This window comes from Pseudorca crassidens, chromosome 11 (assembly GCF_039906515.1).
Source record: "Pseudorca crassidens isolate mPseCra1 chromosome 11, mPseCra1.hap1, whole genome shotgun sequence".
NCBI lineage: Eukaryota > Metazoa > Chordata > Mammalia > Artiodactyla > Delphinidae > Pseudorca > Pseudorca crassidens.
In genome coordinates this window covers 12,495,939-12,522,192 of record NC_090306.1, presented here as the reverse complement: position 1 = coordinate 12,522,192, position 26,254 = coordinate 12,495,939, and the positions used below count along the sequence as shown (strand labels likewise).

Genomic DNA, 26,254 nt, shown 5'->3' with positions numbered 1-26,254 from the left:
CTGTTGCAGTCACGTGACTGAGTCAGCTCCCCACAGGAGCTGGATCTGGTCCAAGTTTCGCAGACAAGGCGACTCCGGTCTGCAGGGGAGGATTTAACAGCTACAGACCTAGAAGACTGAGAGACTTACGTAAGGTCAGCTATACCCAGCAGAGTGGACAGAAGTCAAAATGGCAAGATTTCGGGAAGAGCAAGAAGGCTCCCCACCACCCAATGTTCCCTCTGGTTAAACGTTTCAAATTGCACAGCTGTCATTCCTTGGTACTTATTAAAGGTAACTTTCCTAGGAGAAGTGGTTCGTTACACCATCCATCTCTCACACGTTGGTGGGAAGGGAATTTTCTATTCTTGTCCTAGACAGCTCTTAAACAAGGGGAAAGGCACCCTCCAAACAGACAGCTCAGGGGAAAGCTCACAGCAAGAGGCAGGTGCCCCAGAGGCAGAATTTCCCCTGCTCCATAAGCAGTATCCGTAACACCAGCTGATTAAACCAGCTAAAGCAGCTGAACACCTGCTAAACCCTTGATTACCCAGGGGTTAATGATCCAGACAGGACGCTCTAGGCCCCTGGCCGTTGCCTGTTCTCATTGCTTGCCCATGGCATGTCCACCATATAATCCAAATTATAAATATATAAAAAGTTGAATTTTAAAGTAATCATTTTTTGTCTCTTGTTTTTAAACCCCTATATAAGAAGAATGAGTAAGAATTTTAAAATTATTAATTAAAATAACATTTGGACATTATCTATAGATTTCCTGTCTACCTTCATTGGTTTCCAATTAAGACTGGTAATTAGCAGTTGGTCATATATGGAATGTGAGGTTTTATGAAGAATAACAAACGTAAGTATGAAAAATTAAAAATAAGTATATAAAGAGGCAAGGTAGCTCTCAGGTCAAGAGCAGTCTCCCAAGTCACACAGACTAGGGCTGAGTCCCAGCCCACCACTCTTGCCAGCTATACGATTATAGGCAAGATGCCTTACCTCTCAAAACCCAGCCCCCTCACTTTGTAAAGTCAGGATAAAAATGGTACTGACTAGGGCTTCCCTGGTGGCGCAGTGGTTGAGAGTCCGCCTGCCGATGCAGGGGACACGGGTTCGTGCCCCGGTCCAGGAAGATTCCACATGCCGCGGAGCGGCTGGGCCCGTGAGCCATGGCCGCTAAGCCTGCGCGTCCGGAGCCTGTGCTCCGCAAGGGGAGAGGCCACAATAGTGAGAGGCCCGCGTACCGCAAAAAAAAAAAAAAAAAAAAAATGGAGAAGGGCTCTGATCTGTGAATAGAGGTTTCACAGCATCACAGATGGCGTTTATGCACCCGACGCACTGGAGAGCCTTAGCCTTTCTTAACCACAGTTCCTCATCTGAACCAGAGAACAAATAATAAATCTGAATGACTACTTTCTCATTCCTCCCAGGAGAGAACTAGTACCCTTCCAAATGCATCAGAGAAAAACTGTTTCATTATACATGATGGATGCCTTAGGGCATTAAGGCTTAATTCTCTTGCAGACCCCAACTGTGGAAGGCCACTGGAACCTCCACTCAGAACCCTCTTGCTCTTAGTTTTCTCACAATTCTAGAAACCTCGATGCTCTTGTTTCTAGCCTAGTGCATATTCAAAACAGCAAGTCAGAAGGTGGAGATCTCCATAGCAGAAGAGTGACATCCTGATCACACGAGAGGAATCAAAAACTTGATTAAAATACACTCAGTGAACCAGAAAAAAGCAGAGCAGCCCAGGCACTTTAGAGAAAAGTGGCTCTAAAGGCCTCAGGAGTCCATTTATACCTTTTATTACTAAAAGTTACTATTTACTGAGTACTTACGATACAGAGTGCTTACAAGGACTTAACATGCTTGTAATGACGAGCCTCCAAGTCGCCAGAAAACAATTAAATTTTACCCAGTGCACTCTACTTCACACAGAGACTAAACCTTCAGAGCTCTGCTTCTCCATGGTATGATAGTGGGCAAGTTTAATTTCATTCTATTTATACATTTTTTAAAAATTTCTATGATGACTATATACTACCTATTAGGCAAAAACATCTTTTAGGGCTTCCCTGGTGGCTTAGTGGTTGAGAGTCCGCCTGCCAATGTAGGGGACACGGGTTCGTGCCCCGGTCCGGAAAGATCCCACATGCCGCGGAGTGGCTGGGCCCGTGAGCCATGACCGCTGAGCCTGCGCGTCTGGAGCCTGTGCTCCGCAACGGGAGAGGCCACAACAGTGAGAGGTCCGTGTACCGCAAAAAAAAAAAAAAAAAAGATACTTAAGTTTAGGAAAATTTCATCCTAAATGGCATAAATTTTAAACATTTTTCATTCATACTTTGAAAGAGTAAAACCTCCACACTGATTCATTTTCCCAAGTTTTCAGATAGGTATGCCTCTTATGTAGGAGTTATCATCTTTGGTGTTAAGGAACAGGTAATCAACATGGTGAGAAGCAAAGTTACAGAGAAAAAAAAATCAAAATAATTTAAAAGACATCTACTAAACAAGAGAAATAAGAGAAGGTTTCAGGAGAGTGGAGGGATTTAAGCTTGGCCTCCAAGGGGGAAGGTGTGGGTAACAGGAACAGGCCAAATGATCCAGGATCCTCAAAGAGAGAGAGCAAAATGTCTGGGCTTCGCACAACAGGCATTGTAAGTTGCTAGAAAAGGCACTGATGCTTCTTTATTCATTCACTTAACAAACACTAATACAATTACAGGCACCATGAAAACTACTGTTCTATGTAATATGAGGGACACAGAGACCCAACAAACACAGATGCTACCCTCGAGCAGCTTATTATATAAAGCATCACTACAACATGCAAACACAGGACAGAAATCAGTAGGTGCCATAAGACAAGGCAAAGGACCTCAGGAGATGAGTAGTGAACAGCAGAGGAAACGAAGCAAGCCTTTAACAGAGGAGGTGGAACAATGAAAGCTGTATTTTCGGAAGATTACTGGAATAATGGCTACCATTTATTGGTCACTCATCAAGTTAAGCGTGATGTAACTATATTTCTCATTGAATATTCACACTAATTCTGCCACGAAGACATCAGGTCCATTTTGTAGATGAGGAAACTGAACCTCAGAGATTAAAGTACTTATCCAAGGTCACACAGCACATGTCAGGGCTAAGATTCAAACAGCTCTCTATGATTCCAAACTCAAGCTATTTCTACGATGCCGTATATAAAATCTTTAGAGTGAAAAGCATATTTACTTAATTCAACTATTTGACATGCAACTTTAACAGATTTTAACAGACATTTCCACTTCCAGTCTTGTAAGAGTTCCTACGTGGCTAAACGCATTCATCACCTCCTGACAGCACTATTTTTTTTTTTTAATATATGGTTCAGTTACTTTAAATGATTCATTCCTTTTTTTTAACTTTTTATTTTATATTGGAGTATAGTTGATTAACAATGTTGTGTTAGTTTCAGGTGTACAGCAAAGTGATTCAGTTATACATATACATGTATCTATTCTTTTTCAAATTCTTTTCCCATTTAGGTTGTTACATAATATTGAGCAGAGTTCCCTAAGCCATACACTAGGTGACAGCACTATTTGATTGTCCCCCCAATTCAATTACGCCTTTCTACTAAAGACCGCAATTACATTAATTTGACTAAGTCAGATTTTATATTTTTCATGAAATGGAAATACATCTTAAAGGAGCCAAATAATCAAAATAGCAAATATGAGAAGATAAGCTGTTATTCTATTTGAATAAAAACTATAAGGAAAAGTTTAATCAAATATGGATTTTCCTGGGGCAGATGAGAAAGACCACTGTCATGACTTAGATATGCGATAGAATGAGCGAAGTGTAGGAACAGAAGAAAAGAGGAAGAGATGAATCTACAAGGTACTTTTTATGAATGAAACACTAAGACTATGATCAATACTCTGCCATGCAGAGGAATGAATACAAAATAAAAGGCTCTGCTTGCGTGAAAGACCTGTGAAGTCCAGATGTACATTCATGAAACATCTAGGGAGAAAGAAAATACATAATAATGTATTTCATTGTGTCCAATCGTCACAGAATGCAGGGTGGGGGATAAAAACTGATCACTGGAACTCAGAGCCTTGAAAACCCGGGAGGAATGTGATGACCATAGAAGGAGGGAAAGGTATGAATTCCAAGCACAGAGACCATCGCAGACCTACAGTTCCACAGAATGGTAACTCTAAGCAATGACCAGAAGACTCAAAGAACTTCAGAACTTCAGAAGGACTCTCAGAGATCATGTGACTGTATTTTGTTTTGTTTTCTCAATAGACTTCATACTTTAGAGAAGTTTGAGGTTCCCAGCAAAACTGAGTGGAAGGTACAGAGACTTCCCATTTACCCCCCGCCCCACACAGGCATACCCTCCCCATTACCCATGTTTTGTTTTCTCAGTAGACTTCATTCTTTAGAGAAGTTTGAGGTTCCCAGCAAAACTGAGTGGAAGGTACAGAGACTTCCCATTTACCCCCCGCCAGAGTGGCACATCTGTTACAACAGGTCAACGAACATTGTCATATGTCTTGTTTCACCAATTTGGAAAGCACAAGCCAGGGCACTGGAGTCCCCTACCCAAGGTCACATGGCCAGATGCTGTCAGAGAAAGGACCAAAATGCCTGGGTCCCTCCCAATCCTGTATCCTTTCCTGATAAACCACAATGCACTGGGTGAAGCATACATGGCCAGGTACAGATCCCCCGACATTCACTCCACAGGATGCCTGATTCCACTTGACATGTAAACGTACTCTTGTCGGCACCAAAACAATTTAACTCTCTTTCAGAAGCAGAGAGAAGTCTGCTTTTTGTCTGAGGCATCTTCCGTATTACCAGCACCAATGCCTAATGTCTAGACTCTACATGCTAGTCACTTAGTCCCACAGCTTCTCTATTTTATGTAGTTACTGGCATAATATTACAACCAGTCAAACAATATTCATCTGCAGAACGAAACTGATTTTTTTTCTTCCTGGAGCCAGATCCATGAGGTGTTTTCACTGATAAAACCCATACGAGATCTCTGCCTCATGCAAGAGATTTCCTACAGTAGTTTTAAATGTTAGGAATAAATATCAATACAATGTTGACGGGTTCATTGTTTGAAACAGGGCAACGGCATATCCCAAGGATGAGCAAAGTCTGCTTTCCTTGGCAAGAGTAAAGCTCTGTGCTTTCCCAGTGACACTTCAAATTTTGACGAAGACAAGTTTCTCAAGGGCGGGGCCTCCCACCTTCTGTGGCCCTCGTCTCTTTCACAAAGACGTGGATAGTGCCAAGTCCGCACTAGGTACTCTCCACATATGTGCTGGATGGAAGGGTTTGAGAGTAAAATAATAATTACCTCCTGAAGAGCCAAAACTTTTTGAAAAAGGAAAATAAACTCTGCTTATAAAGATACAAGACTAAAGTACATTTCTTGTTTCTTTGGAAAATTATCAGAAGCATTTCGGTTTCTCCCTAAATACGGAAGAGAAAAAAAAAAAATCTCCCCCCAAAACGCCAAAATATACGGAGCTGGAGCCACTTTGCCAAATACAAATATATAGAGGATTGTCCCCTTCCTCCCTGAGTCCACGACACCAACTTAATAGTCTCCAAGGAAATATGAATATGTTCTTTCTCCCACCAGAAAACTAACTAAATTACCCTTCCTGGTAGACAATATCACATCTGCGGGTATTGGGATCTTTAGGGTTTGCCCCCTCCAGTCTCTGAGACCATGGAGAAGATACTCTCGGATAAGTCTCCAAAATCATCATCAGGACCACTGTTGGACTATATTTTTCCATTTAGCCACGGCATTATTTGAATAAAATATGCTCCATTTCAGATACAATGCACTTTTCAGATATATACACCTACTTAACTGCCTTACACTCCTGATTTTTCTGATATGCCTTCACAATATGCTTTGCACGTTTGGTGACATATTTCGACTAGAAAATAAGAGGCTACATTGTCCCCAGATTTGCTTGCAGAAGCTTTGGTAACCAAATACAAAAAACTATGACATATAAAAGATATTAATGTAAAGGTAAAAGTCACAGAGAAAGGATTTCTCAAAAAAAGTAATCCAGTCGTCCCTCAGTATCCACAGGATTCGTCCCGGGAGTCCCACGGATACCAAAATCTATGCATGCTCAAATATCTTACAGAAAATGGCACAGTACAATCAGCCCTTCAGGGATGCAGAACCCGCTTGTATGCGGATACAAGCCAACTGAATACAGTAACGGAAGATGCCCTGAAACTCTAACTGATCTGGGTCACTCTGGCTTACTGCAGGGTTCTGAATCTGCAGTGTTCATGAGAACCATCTGGGGAGCTTGTGAAATGTAGATTCCGGGGCTCCTCCTCTCATATGGGTAAGGAAAGCTATTGTGGAGCTCAGGAATCTGCATTTTTAACAAGCATCTCAGGTGATCCTGATTCAGGGCCAGAACCCAGCCGAGCTCCTACAAAGCTAATGGTAAATGGAGGTAACGCAATGTATTGGAATAAATCAGCAAAGACAGAGCCTGAGCCTCAAGTCCAGTACTGCCTCTAACCAGCCCTGTGACCATAGCTTTACCTTCCTTAGGTCCCCATTTACTCGTCTGTAATACAAGGTATTATCTGTGAGACTGATACCTAAGATGCCTTCCTGCTGTGAAACGGTGACATGTTTAAAAAAAAAAAAAAAGGTAGTTTTATAAATGCGGACACTATTTATTTCCCTAGGAAACAGTGTTTGACATATTCCTAAGTAATGTTTATACAAGGATCTCTACATCAGAGATAATAGTCTGTAGACCTTAAACATGCCAGACATCTAGTTCAACGCCAAATGTTAGACACTGAATGAAATCACACACACACACACAAACACACCTCTACCTTGTGGCTATGGGGCAGGTGTGTCCACTAGGTGTTCAGTTGCAAAGCTTACCTGAATCTGAATTACAAGAGCAGTTAATTTGGATATTTTTACCAGACATTAAACACCACAATCTTGACATTATTAACCACATTCCAGGAGAACCCAAGCACCACTTAAGTAGCACCTTTTTAGGAAGTAATTACCAGAGGCTGCTCTTATCTCAGACTTTGCTTTAGGGGAAGTAGGCCTGACTCTACAAAGACAGAAGTTGCAGCCCGCAAGAGTCTCAACACTTACAAATCTGTATAGTTTGCTGGGGCGGAGATGAAACATTTATCTCTCCCGTGCGACCACTTTGGTTTCCAGGGAAATGACTATTCATGGCTGAGGCAGGCAGAGGAGTGGTACATCCACAGATGCACACACACCACACACCGAAGTTAACTGAAAAATTTCAAAGTGCCTTTTTATGCCTTTAACTCAAAGATGAACACATTTCAAGGTGACCCAATCCTCCAGTGACAGGCAGCGTTTTAAAAGGGCCAGCGCTCTCCACTTAAACAATTTCTAGTGACACGTCTAAATCGCATCCTCCAGGGCTCTCTCCGCTGTCTCGTTGACTAGTCTTTCTTTCCCGGCAGAGGTATCCCATTTCAAATGAGCGCCTGAACTTCGTGTTCCCTCCTAACAATTAAAATCCACAGAGCTCAGATGCTTTAAAAAAATTTTTGTTTGTTTTTTTTTTTTAATTAGCAGGCACCATGGAAAACTTTTATTTATTTGATTATACAACAAACCCAAATAATTATAGTTCTTTCTGTTTACCAAAACAGTATCAGAATAATAAAACACAGTCTCATCACTCATGCTTATAAGCAAATGGTAAGACTTCTAAGGTAAAAATCAAAGTTTGAGTTCAGAAAAGGATGCCCAATTTAAAACCTAAAAGCGTACACGATCGTTATATTGACTCTGTGGATGAATTTCATACATAGAATACGAAGGGTTTTTTTCTTCTTTCTTCACTAAAATATTACTGTTAGCCATTACAGAATGAGAAGATTACACTAGAAATCTGAAAATTGGGTTCCTATAGTTAATGAAACATGCCAGGCTGTTTTGGGTAAGTTCCTTTGCAGAAACTACTCCCTGTCAAAAACATCCTTTCCAAAAACCTCCCCTGGACTACCTGTAAATTCCTCCATCACTTTCCAATCTGATTACTTCTATACGGTCACCTGTATCCTCCTGTGATGATGTACATGACAGTGTCCCTTCGTTGACTGTAAGCTTCAGGAAAGCAGGGACCAGGCTATGGTCACTCTGGTATCCCAGCCATTACCACGAGCAACAAGTAACCAGTGCCAGGAACAGCAGGAACTCTACTTTGTTTTGGGGTTTTTTTAAAATGTGTATAAATTTATAATACATAAGAATAAATTTTTTAAATGCATTCTGGTCCCCTCCCCTCCTAAACAACTGTCCTAACCCCCCACCACGGGAGGGTGGGAGTCATTTGAGCCAGGTCAGGAGGGGGACTAACTATGGCCCAGAGTGGGCTATGGGAGCCCAACAAGTTAGGGGGGCACTTAAGCACGGGGGTTAGGCCAGAGTCCAATCGCAACACAGAGGGTGTCTGCACGAAGGGAAGGGGTAGCCAGACATGGGAGTCGAGACAAGCAGGAAAAGGAGGCTATCTACGTGGATGGGCAGCCTGGCCCAGAGAGCCATAGACCTGCTGCGGGGTATCAATGTGGGCGGCAGCCTGATGCAAGCAGTTGGAGCCCAGGCTGGATGAAGGTACCCAGCTCAGAGTGTCAGAACCTGAGTAAGTCCAGAAGAATGTCTACTGGCCGTGGAGTATGTACAGCCCAGCACGTGAAGGGTTTCAAATATGCAAAGAGAGAAAAATGGAACAAATCCGTGGTATTGTACTGGAATTGGAGGAATCGGTCTGACTCCTGGTTTTCACTATATAGAGAGATATAGACAGATGATAAGTAGACAGTTACAGAAGTAAACGTGTGGGTGTGTGTGTGTACACATTCTCTAGCTCTACCAAGTAAGGGGATTCGGAGCAGAGACATTCCAGTCACCATGTGCATACCCACCGCCCAGATCGTGGCATCTAAATACCATTATCCACTGAAAGAAACATTCCTTGGAGAAAGAGCTGACTCTAGTGCTGGGGCAGGGGAAGTGTAAGATAAGCCTGGGACACCTTGGTAAGCCAAAAAAGAATGAAGTACTTCAAAAATAATGGTACACGTCAGAAAGAGAGAGAAGCTAGGATGAAGGGGCTCCCCTTAGCAAAATCTAAACAATTTGAATATTAAATAATAATAGTAACAATTACAACCCATTTGGAAAAAATAGGAAACCTCAAATATATACTGATATAAACAAACATAAATAAACTGAAAATCTGCAGAGGAACAGGGTACTTAAATAGTTTCAAAGTACCACCACACAAAACACACATGAATTACAAAGGTTAAAAAGTAACTTTACAGCAGTGAAGCCTAGGAGACAGCACCTTAATCGAATAATCGAAATGAACACCATCAATAATGAGACAAGTCAATATCATGTGCTACCTAACAGGATGCAGTGAGAAGAACACAGCATCATTTCTGTGAAATTCCTGCCAGAGATGCATAATCTGAATCTAACCATGAAAAAAACACTACAAACAGAAACGGAGGAACATCCTATAAAATAACTGGCCCGTATGCTGCAAAAGTCAATGAAACACTGAGCAATCATTTCAGCCTGAAGGCTAAAAAGACAGACAGTTAAAGGCAACATATGATTGTGAAACGGATCTTTTTGAAATAAAAAACATTGTTTGGACAACTGGCCAAACATGAATGAAGTTGGTGGATTGGATGGTAATAATGTATCCACGTTAAAGGTCCCACTTTGAGGACTTCAGGGTTATTGCAGCCTTTGAGGAAACTGTCCTTACCCATAGGAAATACTCAAGTATCCAGGGGTGGTGGTGCATCGTGTCAGTCAACCGTGTTCCTCAGGTGGTTCAAAGGAAAAAGTTCTTTCTACTGCACTTACAACTTCCGTAAAAGTTTGACATTGCTTTAAAGTTAAAAAAAAAAAAAAAGTACAGCAAAAAACTTTTGTTATTCTGGTTTATAATCAATACAGGTTTCCCCTACTATCTAAAAGTAGAGGGCTCCTAGGAAACCTTTGGTCAGCCGAACTGGCACAAAGTGAAAAGTATCACCCACTTTCCGAAAGTTCTCATTATGCCATTTCGCTTTTATGGAAGACCTATATTAGTAGGTCTAGTAACTTTTCGTAAAAGCAAAAATTCTTTTGAATTTCTTTCCGTTAGTGAAAACAGGTACTAATGCAGGCATTTCATAAGTGAAGTGGTGTAAGGTCACCAAGTGCAGTGGGATACCTGTACTCAGTGGAAGATAATAAATTCATCATGTGTAAGATCAGAATTACATAAAAATAATTATTTTCATATTATCTTTCTTCCCTAGTACCTAGAGTATTACATATACACACAGAGGCAGCTATGGAGTAAAGCAAAGAATAAAGACCTTGTACTCAGATGTTCTGGATTTGAATCATTACCTATGAAGTGAAAATAACAACTCACCCCAAAGGATTACTGGGAGAATTAAAAGAGGTAATGTTTGCAAAAGTATCACAGCAAACCTAAAGAAATATACATATACTAAGTATTAAAGAGAAAAAACATTGGATTCAGATATAAAATCCACACCAATTTAAAATATGGCACAAATCAATTTTACAGTTAAGAGGAAATCTCCAGTTAACTCCACTTGGGAAATCCCCTGCAGAAATCTAGTAATTTTCAATTCTATTCTTACCTAATCTTCAATGCCCTTCTGTCTCTCAAAAAATAAACAACAAAAGGGATTCTGGAAAGGTAATTCACGTTGTTTCTCACCTGAAATCTATAGACTCCTTAAACTGCCTTGTTTATAACTAAAGAGATTCCAGTTCTCAGGAAACTATAAAAAGAGGTCCCAAAATTAGAAATCCAAAAAAAAAAAACCAAAAAAAGACAAAAGACAAAAAAGTTACCTGAAATCAACAAAAGATCATTATCAAAATTTTTCTCCATCTTCCTTTCTTTCTCTCTCTCTCTCTCTTTCTTTTTCTTTCTACACCTAAAGATCACATCAAGAGACAGGATTGTTTTTTAAACCCAGGAAGCCAAAGTAAGCCCAAAGACTAGAGTGTGAGAGCTGGGGTTTTCAAAAATACAGAGAGACAAGAAAAAGAAAACAAACCAACTGACAAAGAAAAAAAACCTGACTGCTTGGAGCTCACTCCCAGGTCCCCACCCCATGATGCTCTGAGGCACATCAGCACACCTACCTGAAGAAATCCCAGAGGAAGGCTGGCTTTAAGATGCCACCCCAGAAATTTTCTTATTCAGTTACATCTAAGCTTACTCTCATAATCCACCAAAGTTTGGATATTTCCATTCTCCCTCAGGATAAACTTCACCTTCCCCCAAACAAATTGCAATGGTTAAGATGTGGGTTATGCAACAAGACCTACTGTATAGCACAGGGAACTCTGCTCAGTATTACGTAACAACCTAAATGGGAAAAGAATTTGAAAAAGAATAGATACATGTGTGTATGTATATATATATATATATATATATATATAAAACTGAGTCACTTTGCTGTACACCTGAAACTAACACAACGTTGTTAACCAACTATACTCCAATATAAAATAAAAAGTTAAAAAAAAAAGAGATAGGTTACGGTAATAAAACAAAAATCTTTCACACAGACACAGGCAAATCAAAGCTAAGAAAGTCACAGTAAAATTATTCACTAGCTATCGACTTGCCTTCTCTTACATCACAGATCGAGTGCCCCAGGCAGCACATATAGACCAATTGCAGTGGTGAAGCACGTAGTGTTAGCACCAAACCATCTAGGTGTGAATTCTGGCTCTGCCACGTTAGCTCTGCCTAACTGGCTTTTGGCAAGTTACTTCAAACTCTCTATACCTCAGTTTGCACATCTGTAGAACAGAGATCATAATGAAATCTTCACAGGGCTGTTGTGAAGACTAAATGAGATAATGCAAAAAGCACTCAGTATAGTACCTGGCACAAAACTAAAGCTCTATGGCAACCACCATCATTATACCCAGCACCTAGGCATAGTGTCTAGTGTTAAATAAAGAATTATTGTGGAAGCAACCCATGTTTTGCCTAACTTTAAAGTTTAAGATTCCAGTCAAAAAAAAAATGTTTTTAACTTTTCTAAGATAACTTTGCAATGGAAAAATCACCACCACCAAAATCAGAAGCATTCTACACCAAAGTTATGCCTTAGCACAAGTGGCAGAAATGAGCTACTTACATTTTGATTCTCATCTAAGTTATTAAAGGGAAAATAAAAGTTACAAGGCCAAGATGGCCAGAACTCTGTTACGGCAACTCATTTAAGGTACAGTTTAGGCACAACTATCTAATTTCTTAAATAGACAAACATAAATGCAAAGTAACTGCATATCACATTTGCACTTATTTTAATTGTAGTTTTGGCTTGATGCCCAGCTAGGGATCAGACCTAGCTCTGTGAAGACAGGGACTACCCTTGTCCATCTTGTATCCCCAGAGCCCAGGGTAATACTACCCAGTTGACAATTGGTACTCAATAACTACTTTTTGGATGAATAACAGTGCTTTGTAAAATACAAAATCCCGTCTTCCTTCTTGGTTTGGCAACTAATCCAGAACTGATCTCGTTTATCTGTACTTTAAGCAAATAAACTGCCCCTTCTGTTTGTTCTGACTTGGATTACAAAAAATGCCCCTACAGAGCAAAACATTCCTCAATAATCATGGTCCCTGATCATTCCAATTGTGGATATATGCCTAAAACAATCTCTTTTTACTGCAACACAGGAAATTCCTAGAATTGTCCCCATCCCGTCCCAGTTAAAAATCAGTTTTCAATTAGTTTTTCTCTGTTTTTCAGATATCTTTGTAAATTTCCTTTCTGAACACAAGACCTTACAGATATACAGACAGATACAGAGCAGAGACCCTTAGAAGTCACCTAATACAAACACCCCCATTTTCCAGATGCCTCCAAAGAAAATCACATTTGAAAGGAAGCCACACTGCCAACATCCTTCATAAGCCTCTTGAGATCTCTTTAAAGACAGAAGTAACAAAATTGAATTGTAACGTTATTCAGAAAAGAGGGAGAAGGTAGAGACTGCACAGCACCTGTCCACACACAAGGGCCCAGGTGGACACCCCAGTGCTCCCAAGCAAGGAGTAGTTCTAAATTCACTCCTGCATTCAGCAGGCATGTTTGTGGGCCTTCCGTGTGCCAGACACTATCCTAACTGCCTGGGATACATCAATGAAGAAAAGAAAGATCACTGCCCCTGCTGCACCTACATTTTAGGCAAAACTTAAAAGGCGTCTAGCAGAATAAGGAGAAGAACATCATCGGTCCATTTTAATAGAATGCAAAGGGCCAGAAGCACTCCATAGAGCCCTAAAGATCTTTAAGCCAGTGGTTCTCCAATCTGAGTGCATTTCAGAACCACTTTAAAACCACCAGAATGCCAGGGCCCACCCCCAGAGTTTCTGACTCATTAAGAGATCAATGTGGCCTGAGAATTTGCATTTCTAATGAGCTGTCACCTAACGTTAATGCTGTACGTCCCAGAACCACACTCTGAGAACCGCTGATCTACCGTTCAAAGAAAGCAAGTAGCCTGGCCAAAGCCACAGGCTGGAGCTAGACCAGATTTAGGGTTCTTTTTCCTTCTGATTCCAAACTGGTCAAGCCTTCTCCATAGGAGGACACAGCTGTCACCTACCCACTTAATGGCAAACACTGCCCAAAGAAAAAGAGGTTTTTAGCTTTATGTATAAGTTGGAGAAAATCAGAAATTAATGTTTTAAGTAGAAAATATCTTAAACAGATAGGTTTGATCACTAAACACTGACATAAAAATGAACATTAGAGGGTCTGTTCTTTCTTTCTCATGTCCAATGGGTCCATAAAAGAATGTTTTCCTTGAAGTTTTTATCATGAGGGTCAGATTCAGTCTCAAATGAACCTATTTATTAAAAAAAAAAAAGTCTATTAACAAGAAGTATATACATGCACTACAATATAAATTAGTGACTGTATCAGTAATAATTTTAGTTCTTTTGTTCCAACTGTATTTTCTAAAATTTTTACAATAAACATGAATTCCTTCGTAATAAGGGAATAAAAGTTTATTTCTTTAAAAAAGTTAGTGTTTATTTTAAAAGACTATTAATTAGAAAACTCTATAAAAGGCATCAACTAATAAACTGCATAAATTAATACTGAATGGTTTTTTTTCCTAGTACATAAATATTTCAAATAATTTATTTTAGGCCAAATCTCTGTCTGGATTAATGATTAATACCAGTGAAGGAAAAACACCCTAGAAATATATCTGATGTTATTTAAACAAAGAAAATAAAACAAAACTATGATCATTTAAACAGCTGCATAAAAATCACATTTACTATTATTCTACATAGCAATTGATTTTTGTCTATACTGTTACTTTTCAACAAATGAATGGATGTGATTCTAATTCTTGCAAATAAAGTAAAAAAAGTTCTATGTCAACTATACCTCAATAAGAAAAAGAAAGAGAAAAAGGTTTGTGTTTCTTGAAAGAAAAATAAACTGCTAAGTTTTGGGGAAATAACAGTGCATCAAATGGCGAACAAAGTCACGCAGCCATACCCTGAAGATACCAAGATGACTAAGACCCACAGCCCATCCCTATCCCCCATCCACCATCTTTCTGGATCTTCCAATCTAGGGAACTCCTTTATTACTAAAGTCCACATTCCAAAGACAGAACTAGAGTTTAAAATATAACCTGCTAAAGGGCAGTGAGTAAAGGCGAATCAGTTCGGTGAGGAAATCACCTGCCTTTATAAAGACAAGCTCTTACCATTCGACAAAAGTTCTGGGCCATCTCATGAAGCCTAGACTCTAGTTAGAACAGTCACTTTTAAAGAAAAAAGTGTACCCGTATGACTTACATACAATTTATAGCTAATTTTCTCAAAACTGGCCCCTAAAAACAGAATTCACCTTTTAACACTATTACTGTACATACTTACTTGGTACATTGTGAGTACCTAGTAAACTATTACACACTTACTATATATATATAATACTATTATATACTTACTATGTACTCACAATGTGCCAAACAATTAACATCCTCTCATTTAATCTCCAAACCAATTTATGAGGTAAGTGCTATTATAATCATTTTACAGATTAAGAAATTTAAGCACAGAGTGATTAAGTTATTTGCCCAAAGTCACAGAGCTAAACTGAAGATCCAGGATACCGATATGCAAGCTATAATACTTAAACTGAGATCCTTAACCTTTGGCTCCATCATGGTTTTGCTATGTTTGAATTGCGAATTTTTCACATTTTGGGAAATCAAAACTAAGTTTTCTTGCCAGAAATATTTTAGAACATCAATGAAATGAAATAAATGAGGAAATAATCCAAGCACTTTTAAAAGTCGCTGTACTTCTAAAAATCATACAATTTACATTAAGTTACATAGTCCAGAGACAACTTTTCCAACAGCACGATCACTCTGGGGATACGGCTGTGTTAACAACTACCTATGGAAACCCGGCATTAAATCGCACAAGATAATTCTATTAGGAGCGTGGAAGGGAGGTTTTCATCTGGTTTGTCTGGGGGTCTTTGGGGTTTTTTTGCTGTTGCTGTTCTTCGCAACCAGGTGAGCTAATGAGTTGGAAGATAAAAGTCTAATCCATTCCTATTCCTTCCGCTTATAAATATAAGGCTTGTGAGTCAAGGTTTGCGGGGTCCACGGGCGCAGGGGCTGTGTCTCCCAGGTGCGGCCCCCAAGCCTACGCCTCCCGCCCCGGGGAGCACGCGCCCAGGGACCCCTGGCCAGGGCACCGGGCGGCGCGAGGCTCGAAGAGACAGGGGACCGGGAGTAACGGAGAGGGGAGAGAGAGACCGCGGGCCCTTACCGAGCTCCGTGCCTCGCTGGTGCGCCGACATGGTAGGGCCGCCACTGCACCGCCCGCCCCGCGCGCCCGCCAGCCCGCCCGCCTTAGCTCTGCCCTTCCTGCTTCCGCGCGCGCGCGCGTGCACCGCACGCCCCGCCCTCTCCTCTCTGGGGGCGGAGCCCCCGGCCGGGCCGCGGAGGCGGGATCCCGGGTCCTTTTCTCTGCCAGGAAAATCCGTTGCGCGCATTCCTCGGTCTTCTCCACCAGGTGCGGAACTCGCGTACTAACTCCCGTAAACCATGCTGCCAGAACTAGTGGTGAAACCCTTAAGTTGCTGACTGTACTGAATAAAAGCATTTGGAGACTTTTCACAGTAGGATTACAGAACAAGAAGGGAGAGGATCCTTCCAATTACTGCCTGAGACCAGAGCTCGAGGACCCCACACCTGAAACGGGAGCGGTGATCCCTTAGCCTGGTAAGGGCGGCCAACCAGCAAACTGGGGCCCGGTGCCATGTGACTTCTACGCTTGGCTTCCTGAAGAGAAGCAACTCTGTGGCCTGAAAAACCAGAGGGCCTAGGAGTGGGAAGAACTGGGGTCTCAGTTTTGCTCTGGCAGCGATTAAGTGTGACACTGGGCCATCAACTACCCTTCTAAGCTTCATTTTCCTTATCTGTAAGAAAGCACCTTGACAACATCTTTTCTTTTTAATTATTTATTTATTTTTGTCTGTGTTGGGTCTTCGTTGCTGCGTGCAGGCTTTCTCTAGTTGCGGCAAATGGGGGCTACTCTTCGTTGCGGTGCATGGGCTTCTCATTGCGGTGGCTTCTCTTGTTGCAGAGCATGGCCACTAGGTGGGCAGGCTTCAGTAGTTGTGGCTCGCAGGCTCAGTAATTATGGCTCACGGGCTTAGTTGCTCCGTGACGTGTGGGATCTTCCCTGACCAGGGCTCGAACCTGTGTCCCCTGCGTTGGCAGGCGGATTCTTAAGCACTGCGCCACCAGGGAAGTCCCTTGACAACATCTTGGAGCTCTAAAATTCTCATTCTGTGATACTAAGAATTTTTTCAGGCTTTTTTTGTGAGTAGCAGGTTAAAGTTATCTGGAGTCACTCAACACAGGCTACTAATCAACTCTGTACTCACGGTCAGAGACAGCTCCACTCTGCTGAAAGAAGGAACTCTCTTAGTTATGACTTGTTTACCATGAGCCAGTTACTATGCTAGGTACTTTCAGAGAGATGATAGCATTCGAATCCCAGAACAATCCTGCCAAGTATATACTTTATCTCCATTGCTCTACCTACAGACACCAAAGTTATGAACAGAGGCATCCTGATGTAATGGAGCAGACTCCAAACGGGTCCAACTCAATACACCAACAATTCCACCTAATGACTAGCTGGTTCCAGGAATGTTACTGCCTGTAAAATGGGGATGTTCAAAATAGATTTGACTTGCAAAGGTGCTGTACATATGTAAAGCATCTAGTACAACACACTTCATGGCACATAGTAGGTGCTCAACAAATGGAAGCTACGATTGTTACTGTCAGCTTCACACAGCAATTATAGGCTACACAGGAAAGGTAATCCCAGTCTTTTCCCCCCACACGTAGCTGCCTCTCAGCCTTGTCAGCACAAAGCCATTGCCAAACATTTTGAAAGTGTCTACATCCCATTCATTTATATAATAGCATTTTACCTATTTCTGTCTTCACCCTGAAAGCCCCGAGCTGGCCTAGCATTCACAGCTAGACCACCGTGTTCCCCAGTAGAACGTAAAACAATTTCACAGAACACCAACATCAGCCAAGGCCATTGTGCCCCTGATAAAAAAACAAGGCACCTTGTAATCACGTCTGAACACAAAAAATGAACGTTGTCCAAACCACAAAAATGACCAAACAGCCCCCTAATCCTGGCTGTTATAAGTGACTGTCACTTCTTTACTTGTCAGTTTTAGCCTCACCAATTCTTCTTGTATTTTAGATAAGAATTAAAATGCCCTGTTGGAATTATCACCCCTTCCTGCCAACATCAATGCAGAGCGATGGCCCACTTCCTTGAACTTTCCCCAAATCACCAGACACAAGCCCAAATCCTATGTCATTTCTGACACCCTCTTAACTGAGACATCTCACAGTTCCCCTGGTGAGTATTCTCCCTTACTGCAGCAAGTCAGTAAACCCAAATTTATTCCTGGTGATCTTTGGCTGGAGAGGCCAGAAATCCCTAAAAGATACAAAGGCAATAAATGGAATTCTATTTTTTAGAGGCAGATAACAACTCTAAGCCAGATTCCAAGCCATGCATTATGCATTCATGGATAATGTAAATGTATTAAAAGAAACCAAAAAAAGCTGTGAGATCCTAACTTAGTTGGAAAACCAGAATCAGGACAGCCTCCTGTAGCAAACAGTTTTGCAATATATCTGACAAGAATTTCTCAAGGATTTTTTCTAAAACTGGCCTGTTGCACAGTACTAATCTGGAATTAATCTCTACAGTTTGAACGTATGTCAAATTGGCAGCATTCAGAGACACTAGGGATGGAATGCAAAAAGTGAGGGTTTTTTTAATGAAGAAATGTTGCTAAGTTTCACTTTGTGGACTTCCCTTTTAAATTTATTGCTTTCTGAAACTTCTGAAGTATCCATCCTTAAGGTAAGGCCTCTTAGCTCTTTGGACCACTACTACATTGGAATCTCCCAAAAGTTTTTTTCCTGAAACAGATTCTACGCTTCACCACAGCCCTACTGAATCAGAATCTCTAGGACCAGGCTTCCCTGGTGGTGCAGTGGTTGAGAATCTGCCTGCCAATGCAGGGGATACGGGTTCGAGCCCTGGTCTGGGAAGATCCCACATGCCGCGGAACAACTGGGCCCGTGAGCCACAACTACTGAGCCTGCGCGTCTGGAGCCTGTGCTCCGCAACAAGAGAGGCCGCGACAGTGAGAGGCCCGTGCACCACGATGAAGAGTGGCCCCCGGGCTTCCCTGGTGGCGCAGTGGTTGAGAGTCCGCCTGCCGATGCAGGGGACGCGGGTTCGTGCCCCGGTCTGGGAAGATCCCACATGCCGCGCAGCGGCTGGGTCCGTGAGCCATGGCCGCTGAGCCTGCGCGTCCGGAGACTGTGCTCCGCAACAGGAGTGGAAAAAGAGTGGCCCCCGCTTGCTACGACTAGAGAAAGCCCTTGCACAGAAACGAAGACCCAACACAGCCAAAAATAAATAAATAAATTTATAAAAAAAAAAAAGAATCTCTAGGACCTTGGAATCTGTATTCTTAACAGATTCCCTCTGACGATGTTTATGCCAGCTAAATGCAAAGAATCACCAGCCTAGAGGCAGAGAAGCTATGCATGCAATCTGGAGCTAGAGACCAAACTGGCTCTGACAAGAGTAACATTGTCTTTATTGTATTCTTTTAACCCATTTTGCATGCCATTCCTTTTTGTGGATATGTTTTTAAATAAAAAGTTACTGGATAAATTACTTATCTTCCCACCCCCACTTCTCCTTCAGTGAAAATTAAAGCTCTAAGAATATGTCATATTTATCTTGAAACCTCAAGAACATACCTGGCCTGGAAGACAGGAATAATCCAAAAGTTAAAGGTCAAAGGGCATGAACTATTGGGTTGGCCAAAATGTTCATTCAGTTTTTTCCGTAAGATGGCTCTAGTGGCACTTAGTTGTCTTTAACTTCATGCAAAACAATTTTGTGGGACTTCCCTGGTGGCACAGTGGTTAAGAATCCGCCTGCCAATGCAGGGGACATGAGTGCGAGCCCTGGTCCGGGAAGATCTCACATGCCGCGGAGCAACTAAGCCCGTGCGCCACAACTACTGAGCCTGCGTGCCACAGCTACCGAAGCCTGCGCACCTAGAGCCCGCACACTGCAACGAAGAGTAACCCCTGCTCGCCGCAACTAGAGAAAGCCCGCGCACAGCAACAAAGACCCAACGCAGCCAAAATTAATTAAAAAAAAAAAAAAAAAAGACCCACAGTTTTTTTAAGATTGTATGTGACAGCTGTCCTATCAGCATGCATTTTAAAAAAGACATCAAGGGGCTTCCCTGGTGGCGCAGTGGTTGAGAGTCCGCCTGCCGATGCACGGGATGCGGGATCGTGCACCGGTCCGGGAGGATCCCACATGCCGTGGAGCGGCTGGGCCCGTGAGCCATGGCCGCTGGGCCTGCGCGTCCAGAGCCTGTGCTCCGCAACGGGAGAGGCCACAGCGGTGAGAGGCCCGCGTACTGCAAACAAACAAAAAAAGGCATCAAAATTGGTGAAGTTTTGTATACCTATTTTAATATTGAAGATGGAAGAAAAAAAGCAACATTTTCAGCATAATATGCTTTATTATTTCAAGAAAGGTAAAATGCAACTGAAATGCAAAAAAAGATTTGTGCAGTGTGTGGAGAAGGTGCTGTGACTGATGGAACGTGTCAAAAGTAGTTTGTGAATTTCTCCCTGGTCTATGCTCCACAGTCGGGTAGACCAGTTGAAGTTGATAGTGATCAAATCGAGATATTAACTGAGAACAATCAACGTTATACCACGTGGGAGATAGCTGGCATACTCAAAATATCCAAATCAAGCATTGAAAATCATTTGCAACAGCTTGGTTATGTTGATCGCTTTGATGTTTAGTTTCCACGTAAGTTAAGCAAAAAAAAAAAAACCTTCTTGACCATATTTCTGCATGCGATTCTCTACTTAAACGTAATGAAAATGTTCCATTTTTAAAACAAATTGTGACAGGCGATGAAAATGGATACTGTACAATTATGTGGAACGGAAGAGATCGTGGGGCAAGTGAAATAAAATACCACCAAACGATTAATTCCAACAAGTACTAGTTAGACCAACTTAAAGCAGCACTCGACAAAAAGCGTCCAGAATTAGTCAACAGAAAACGCGTAATCTTCCATCAGGATAATGCAAGACCACATGTTTCTGTTTTTTTGTTTGTTTGTTTGTTTTTTGCGGTACGCGGGCCTCTCACTCTTGTGGCCTCTCCCGTTGCGGAGCACAGGCTCCGGACGCACAAGCTCAGCGGCCATGGCTCACGGGCCCAGCCGCTCCGCGGCATGTGGGATCTTTCCAGACCGGGGCACGAACCCGTATCCCCTGCATCAGCAGGCGGACTCTCAACCACTGTGTCACCAGGGAAGCCCGCTAGACCGCGTGTTTCTTTGATGATCAGGCAAAACCTGTTACAGCTTGGCTGAGAAGTTCTGATTCATCTGCCGTATTCACCAGATGTCACATCTTTGGATTTCCATTTATTTCGGTCTTTACAAAATTCTCTTAATTAAAAAAACTCCAATTCCCTGGAAGACTGTAAAAGGCACATGGAACACTTCTTTGCTCAAAAAGATAAAGTTTTGGGAAGATGGAATTACAAAGTTGCCTGAAAAATGGCAGAAGGTAGTGGAACAAAAGGGTAAATATGTTGTTCAATGAAGTTCTTGGTGAAAATGAAGACTGTGTCTTTTATTTTTACTTAAAAACCGAAGGCTTTATGATTTCTTAGAGCAGTCCTTCACAGGTTCCTTAGGTAAAAATTCACTTAGGTTATGGACTGTCAACAGTATTTCTAAATCGGATGGGGGAAAGTGTAGAAACAGGGAGGACTAGGGGAGAGTATGAATATTAGAGTCAAAATATTTCAGAACTGCAGAGAGACTTCTAGAACATCTAGTTCCTACTTCATGGTGAAATAAGAAAAATAAGAATTATACTGAGTCTTTTATGAAGTTTTATTCAATTTAAAGAACAGTCCTGACACTATGCCCTTCACTACCAACTTGGATTTTAAAATGACCTTTCTTTCATGAATATTGTGCTGGTAGATGTTTTCATAGCCTCACTTGGCAAAATTAGAGGCAGACCACTCAGTCTTGCCATCGACCCCCACCTAACCCCCCCCCCTGCCTTTTTAATCTATTTTTCCACCAAATCCCAAAGTTGGGAAATCACTGATAAATACATAACACTAGCTAATATTAAGTGCTTCGTATGAGTTAAGCCCATTCCATCAATTATTTGATCCCTCCCCACCAAATCTGTTCAAACCCAGGCAATATAACCTACAGACCACACACTTACTGTTCCAACTATTTCTTTGAAGCCAAACTCATTAGACAAGTCATTTAACCTCTAAAATAGTTTCCCATATGTATAATGTAGATACTACCTATCTCCACTGGGTTATTGGAGAGATTAAAAAAATACTATTTCTACACACATCTGTAAACTTTCACCAGTTCTCTTCCACTTGACCAAGTTCCATTCTCTCATTAATTATATAAAGTGATTCAACCTATAAAGGATGGTTACTGCTCATTAGCTATCATTTAGATGCACACTCCGGCCTTGTTTCCACAGGTAAATTTGTTAGATGCCTCATTTGTTTCTCCAAGAACTCTGTTGATTTTAAAGTCACACTGATCTAGGTGACACTGTCACACTGTGCATTCCTATAGCTAAGCAAAGAAAAGCTAAGCCTATCTGAGAATGTTCTTCCTCCAGTGATTCTTTTTCTTCAGGAATCCCCCTAGTGTGAGACCCACATGTAACTCAACAGAATCACTGTTTGTCCGAAAATATTCAGGTGTAAAACATCAGGTTCCTACAAGAGAAATATTTCCCCTTGGTCTGCATTTTCAATTCCCCATTCTGTCGCTCCATCCTGAACAGTTACATCCATTTGCCTCCACCTTCGTCTCAAAACCAGGCAGCTAAATTAATAATTACATTGAATTTGAACTATTAACACATGTAACCTTTAAGTTATTATGGTACATCTTTACTATTTTGTAGACATTAAAACGAATATGTTGAACTTTACTGACATGAAAAATTCTCAAGAGAATTGACTGCACTCAACCCTGGTTTCTTAGAAGAAACCTCTAGATGACATGGAGACGCAATGATTCGTAGGGTAAATTACTAAAACTTAGGCAGGATTTGAGCTACCATGACGTTAAGACAGAGAGGAAGTGCCAGAGGAAGAATGGAATGGGAAGCAGGGTGGAGATGGGGAGACTGTATCACACAAGCTGAAGTCCTCCTAGGTTATTGGACCTCAAGTCCGATAAAGCTGTACATGAATTCACTGGAGAGGCAAGTGCTCTGAGTAGGTTCCGGCCACGTCTGACTCTTCAGTGGAGAGGATGGTCTGCTGCATAACTGAAAAATAATCTTACTGGTCTGGTAAGATCTGGTGCTCATTTAGGGACTTGTTTCAACATCTATTGAGCACTTATGATGTACCAGCCACCTTTCTAAGCAAAGCAATATTGGTGAAGACAAAAAATATACGAGGTAATTTCAGACTGGTAAGAACTCTGAATAAAATAGGGCAAAATAGCAAGTGACAAGAGGGTCACAGGACTTGAGACCTGAATCACAAGAAAGGGTCAGCCATGCATATATTTAAGAGTGGCTCCAGTAGCAGAAATAGCAAGCCAAGTGAAAAGGCCTTGTGAAATGAAGCCACTGAGGCTAGAGCAGGACAAGCAAGGGAAAAATGAAAAGTCATAAAGGCAGCAAGAGTCAGAAAATAGTAAAAACATGGTATAATAGGAAGACACTATGGATTTAAACGGGACAGTCACTCAGCCTCTTCAAGCCCTAAAGCAATTACCTTTCCTACTGTGTAGAAAATGGATGGGATGAGGGCAGGGTGGGGGAGTAGGGGCAAGAGGGGACAGTTAGGAAGGCACTGCAGCCGTCTACGTGAGAAACAGAGGGAGCCTGGTCTAGGGTGTTAACAGTGGACATGAGGCAAGTACAGACTCAGGAGAACCCACAGGACTTACATATAGACTAAAAATAGGGATAGGAGAACAGACTCAAGGACTTTATGTCTTTCAGTTTAGGCAGTGCCCATTATCAGAATGGGTAACAAGTTGGGGAAATAGGTTTGGTTGAGAAATTAAGATTTGTTTTCCACAGGTAAGTCTGAGATGCTTACTAAAGGTTAAGGTAGAACATCAACTATGCCATTAAACTCTGGTGCTCAGGGCAGCAGGCTGGATATATGAATTTGAAAGATTTCAGAAAACACTGAAACCCACAATGAGTTTTCCCTTTGGAGAGCAGAGCTAGAAAGTATAGACCAGACCTGAAGCAGAAAAGGAGGAATTGGCAAATTCAGAAGCAGTCAGAAAGATTTAAGTAAAACCAGGAGTGTGATAGAAGCTGCAGAGAAGTGAAAAAAATAAAGTATTTCAAAAACAAGGAAGTAGACAACTATTGAATGCTGCTGAAGGTTTAGTAAGATGAGAAAAGTGACCACTGGGTTAGAAACACACAGGACACTTGAGACTTTGACAAATGCAATTTTCGTAAATATATACTTTAACTTTTTGCTAAATTTCTACTATAGGATTCTACCATTAGAAGGTCTGGTAAACAGACTAATGGCCCCCCAAAGATGTCCATAGCCTAATCCCTGGAACCTGCGAATGTTGCCTTACACGGCAAAAGGGACTTTACAGACGGTAGTAAGTTAAGGATCTTGAACTGAGGAGTTTATCCAGGTGGGTCCAATGTAATCACAAACGTCCTTTTAATAAGTTAAAGAGGGTGGCAGGAGACTCAGAGATTTGAAGATGCTATGTTGCCAGCTTTGAAGACGGAGAAAGAGACCACGAGCCAAGGAATGCCAGTGGTCTCTGGAAGCTGGAAAAAGGAAATAGATTCTCTCCTAGTTTCCAGAAGGAATGCAGCTCTGCCAACACCTTGATTATAGCTAACGATCATTAATCCGGCAAAACCTAAAATGACTTGACTGGGTAACCAGAATCTAAAAACCTAAAGCCAAAACCTAAAATGACTTGACTGGGTAACCAGAATCTAAAAACCTAAGAACTTGACAATACGGTCAACCAGAGATCTGACCAACATGAACTCGCTAATCACACAAGTATAAGTTATGGTATGACAGAGCTCCATGGCCTGAAATTCTTCAACTCATAAACTTAAAACAACTTTTACAGATTTCAAGCTATATGCCACCCAGTGATGGTGTAAGTATGCACCTTTATTTTCTTTTTTTTTTTACTCTGAGTTAACAGAATCATGTTCTTTTTTTGTTGCGGAGCATGGGCTCTAGAGCGCGGGCTCAGTAGTTGTGGCGCACGGGCTTAGTTGCCCCGCGGCATGTGGGATCTCCCCGGACCAGGGCTCAAACCCGTGTCCCTTGCATTGGCAGATGGATTCTTAACCACTGCACCACCAGGGAAGTCCCTGTATTTTCTTTTGACTTTTATGAAACCTGAATAGAAGAGACTTGCTTTGGTCATAAACTTCATAAATACCAAGCAATTTCAAAATGCCAACCTGGTGCATATAAATCTCAACTGTATTTAAGATAAGTCAGACTAGGATTAGAGTCTGTGGTACACTGACAATACTGCTGCTGCAAAGCAGAGAACCAGGCATGTAGCAAGTTGACAAGAAAACACCCTCACGCTGTGAGACCCCGTGTGAATTACCAGTCGGCTCTCCCCATGACACACCTCTCTTGGCCCTCTAAGGCAGTCACAGCCTACTGTGCTTTCCGCCAGTTTACCAGAAATCCTCAAAAACTTATTTTTTGGTTGGTTATTCCTTTTAAGGAAAGTTATCAAGGGTCATTCACAAGATAGAGAAAAAGCAATTTGGCAGAGATGTTATTTATTTCTCTAAAGTATTTACAAACTACTAGTTCAATATTCCTTCCATATTAAAAAATAAATGTATCACAAATCTAAACTCAGTTGATTCATTTTATTAAAAGGTTGGTTAAAAAAAAAAAAAGGCTTTCTGAATACCACCTGAACTTAAAAGGATAAAGTAAAACAAACATTGCAGGTCTACAATTACCCCATTTTTATAAAATCTTTCCTATCTATCTGCATATACACATTCAGAGGTACACTCATGTGTGTTAATGTTCACTCAATCTTAACAATTTTTTTGGGGGTAGTGGGATTTTGAGTGATTTTTCTGGTATCTTTCTGCTATTTCTTTTTTTTTTTTTGCGTTACACGGGCCTCTCACCGCTGCAGCCTCTCCCGTTGTGGAGCACAGGCTCGACGCGCAGGCCCAGCGGCCATGGCTCACGGGCCCAGCTGCTCCGCAGCATGTGGGATCTTCCCGGACCGGGGCACGAACCCGCGTCCCCTGCATCGGCAGGCGGCCTCTCAACCACTGCGCCACCAGGGAAACCCTCTGCTATTTCTGAATTGCTTTTTTTTTTTCTCTTTTAACCAGCAAGTATCATTTAAATAAGTCATTATTCTGAAAGTTTTTTTTAAAAGGCAGGTCAAG

The 26,254-nt window shown here is 41.6% G+C and overlaps 1 protein-coding gene across 2 annotated transcripts in view; it reads right to left on the bottom strand.

Annotated features, from left to right (window-relative positions):
* The window catches only part of DERA (deoxyribose-phosphate aldolase), a 121,981-nt gene extending 105,928 nt beyond the window's left edge, over positions 1–16,053 (bottom strand). For both annotated transcript variants that reach the window (XM_067695793.1, XM_067695795.1), the window contains exon 1: positions 15,951–16,053. In XM_067695793.1, coding sequence (XP_067551894.1) covers positions 15,951–15,981 — 31 coding nt within the window. In that variant the 5' untranslated portion in view covers positions 15,982–16,053. The remainder of the gene's footprint in view (positions 1–15,950) is intronic.
* Positions 16,054–26,254: the final 10,201 nt, after the last annotated feature.